The 2,709-nt window shown below is 30.9% G+C and overlaps 1 protein-coding gene across 3 annotated transcripts in view; it reads right to left on the bottom strand.

Annotated features, from left to right (window-relative positions):
- Window positions 1-2,709, bottom strand: part of LOC106465646 (RNA binding protein fox-1 homolog 2-like) — a 125,463-nt gene that overhangs the window by 30,297 nt on the left and 92,457 nt on the right. For all 3 annotated transcript variants that reach the window (XM_013925881.2, XM_022393585.1, XM_022393586.1), the window contains one exon: window positions 550-603. In XM_013925881.2, the coding sequence (XP_013781335.2) occupies window positions 550-603 (54 nt within the window). The remainder of the gene's footprint in view (window positions 1-549; window positions 604-2,709) is intronic.

Genomic DNA, 2,709 nt, shown 5'->3' with positions numbered 1-2,709 from the left:
TTCATGAATGCTCTAGTGTTTACTAGATATGTGTTAGTCTTGTATATATATATATAAGACGGTCACAACGTGACGGAACAGAGTATGTGTAATTGAGCTAAGTAGTGTTGAGTCGAGCACGTGAGACGTACGTTGAGAATTATAGCGTTTCTTATAGCGTGACTGTTGAAATTAAGTGTATCGCAAAGTTATATTCCGAAAGAATAAACCAGTTTTATTTAAGAAAGGACTTGTGTCGCTAAAGTTTCGTCGGAACGAATATATTTTATCTAAAAACTGTTTGTATAGTACTTAATTAATGCTTTAAATACAGTGAGTAAAATAAAATCAATACTCGCATAGAAATATATATATTATTTTTATTTATGGACTCTAAAATCTAGTGTTAGCCAAAGCATATACTAAAGAAAGATTTTTTTTACTTATTTTGTGAAATGAAAAAAAAACTTAAATACTATAACAAATTTTTTTAAATAAAGTTTTACATTTCATTTTGTTACTAGTCTTAGTGTTTATTTTTAAAAACTTTAGTGAATTCAATCTCCATACCTTCGAACCTCGTTCATTAAAAATAATTTCGACATCCAGTATCGGCCCAAATTGCTGAAGAAGAAGAAAAAAGGGTGATTCAAAAGGTTTCACAAAGTTCATATTTTAAATCATGGGCTATTCTGTATAAATTACTGGTATCAGATTACAATTTTCTGATTTTGCAACTTATGTTACACTTTAGACTTGGAATGAAAAAGATCCTTTGGAAAAGAAAAATTAACCGTAGATTGTAATCAATGAGGTTCTGCTAATCTAAAACCTAGTTACCTAGTTAGGCTCTTATCAAAAATACATATACATAAATATCTGAATAAGCAGAAAAATGCAATGACAGAATCATAATAGATTTAAAATTACAGTTAAGTAAAATGTTAAAGGTAGTATATGACAATGATGACAAAATTCTTTGGTAGGTAGTAATAATAAATAAACTGGATCTTGAACATAATTTAAAAAGAAAATATATCTCAATTGTTTTATGAAAGTTACTTTTCATAAGAATACAATTCAAAATATATCAACAAGAATAAATTATTCATGATTTCACATATATATTATTTATGGTTAAAGATGTAAGTACATGGTCAGTATATGTATGTCAGTATGTAAGAAATAAGAACAGATCAGGTCACTAAGTAAATTAGTAAATGTATATATGATAGGATCTTTTATTACAGGAGTCAGAAGCTTTCAGCTCTGATAGTGTATGATGTTACTAGCTTTCTCATTCTCTAAAGTAAATAGAGATGGTTAAGTAACTAAATATCTATTTCACTTAAATTCTAACAGTTTTATCTGGTGATGAAACTGGAGATAATTCTTGTATGGATGTTGTAATTTGTAAAACTAAATGAAATTATTGAATTTTGAACATACAGTAACATGAAATATTTCTCAATTAGTCTTATGAATATTTGCTTTTCATGAGAATTCAATTCAAAGCAGATCAACGAAAAATTAGTCATAATATAGCGCGTGTATTCATTTATATCATTTATGGTTATTATTCTGTAAAAATCATTACTACTACATATCTATGTTGTTATTCTAATAGCTAACTTTGCATAAATATGGAAATAATTTCTTATCTGATATTTCTGTCAAAATAGTAAAAACCCACCAACAGGGTATGCCCTAAGTTTAACAAAAATATTCTTAAAGTATTGTTACGACAGCGGAAGTAAAAACCCACCAACAGGGTATGCCCTAAGTTTAACAAAAATATTCTTAAAGTATTGTTACGACAGCGGAAGTTACGTGACGTTCGTAACACGTAATGAGTATCTAGAAGATTCGCGAAAAACGCTAGTGTGTTACGACAGCGGAAGTCAAGTGACGCTGGTAGCGCGTGATGAGTGTCTAGACAATTCTCGAAGAGGCTACGCAGGCGGTATTATCGTATATAAGTGCGCTAGACAAAGGAGAGAGAGAGTGGGGAACCAAGGACAGCAGTTACGGTCGGTGGGAACCAAGGACAGCAGACACAGAGATCGGAACTATAGTTGCTGACAGGCGGAGATAGAGACGGACAATTAAGTCAAGCACGGTAGAAAAGTGAGTGAATTGTTGTAAATTATAGCGTGTGTTTAAGTTAAAGTAACTGTGAAAATTAAGTGTGTTGTATTGAGGAAGAATGAACTAGTTTTATTTAAGAAAGGACTTGTATCGCAGGAAAATTAACAAACAAACATACAGAGACGTAACAGTATTTTAAGATTGCAAAATGTTCTTGGTTTAGGAATACACTGTAATTACCAAAACATATACAGAAAAAGAAAATAGATAAAGATAAAGACAACTTCTATTACACATCTCTAGTGAACTTACCCCGATGATAGTAATAACTGTGAACTAATTACACATCTCTAATGAACTTACCCCGATGATAGTAATAACTGTGAACTAATTACACATCTCTAGTGAACTTACCCCGATGATAGTAATAACTGTGAACTAATTACACATCTCTAATGAACTTACCCCGATGATAGTAATAACTGTGAACTAATTACACATCTCTAATGAACTTACCCCGATGATAGTAATAACTGTGAACTAATTACACATCGACTAATAGAACTTACCCGATGATAGTAATAACTGTGAACTAATACACATACTACTAATGAACTTACCCCGTAACTAACTGGTACGTAG

Source organism: Limulus polyphemus, unplaced genomic scaffold (assembly GCF_000517525.1).
Source record: "Limulus polyphemus unplaced genomic scaffold, Limulus_polyphemus-2.1.2 Scaffold2011, whole genome shotgun sequence".
Lineage (NCBI taxonomy): Eukaryota > Metazoa > Arthropoda > Merostomata > Xiphosura > Limulidae > Limulus > Limulus polyphemus.
The sequence above is the reverse complement of the archived record's forward strand: the minus strand, read 5'-3'. Positions and strand labels throughout refer to the sequence as shown.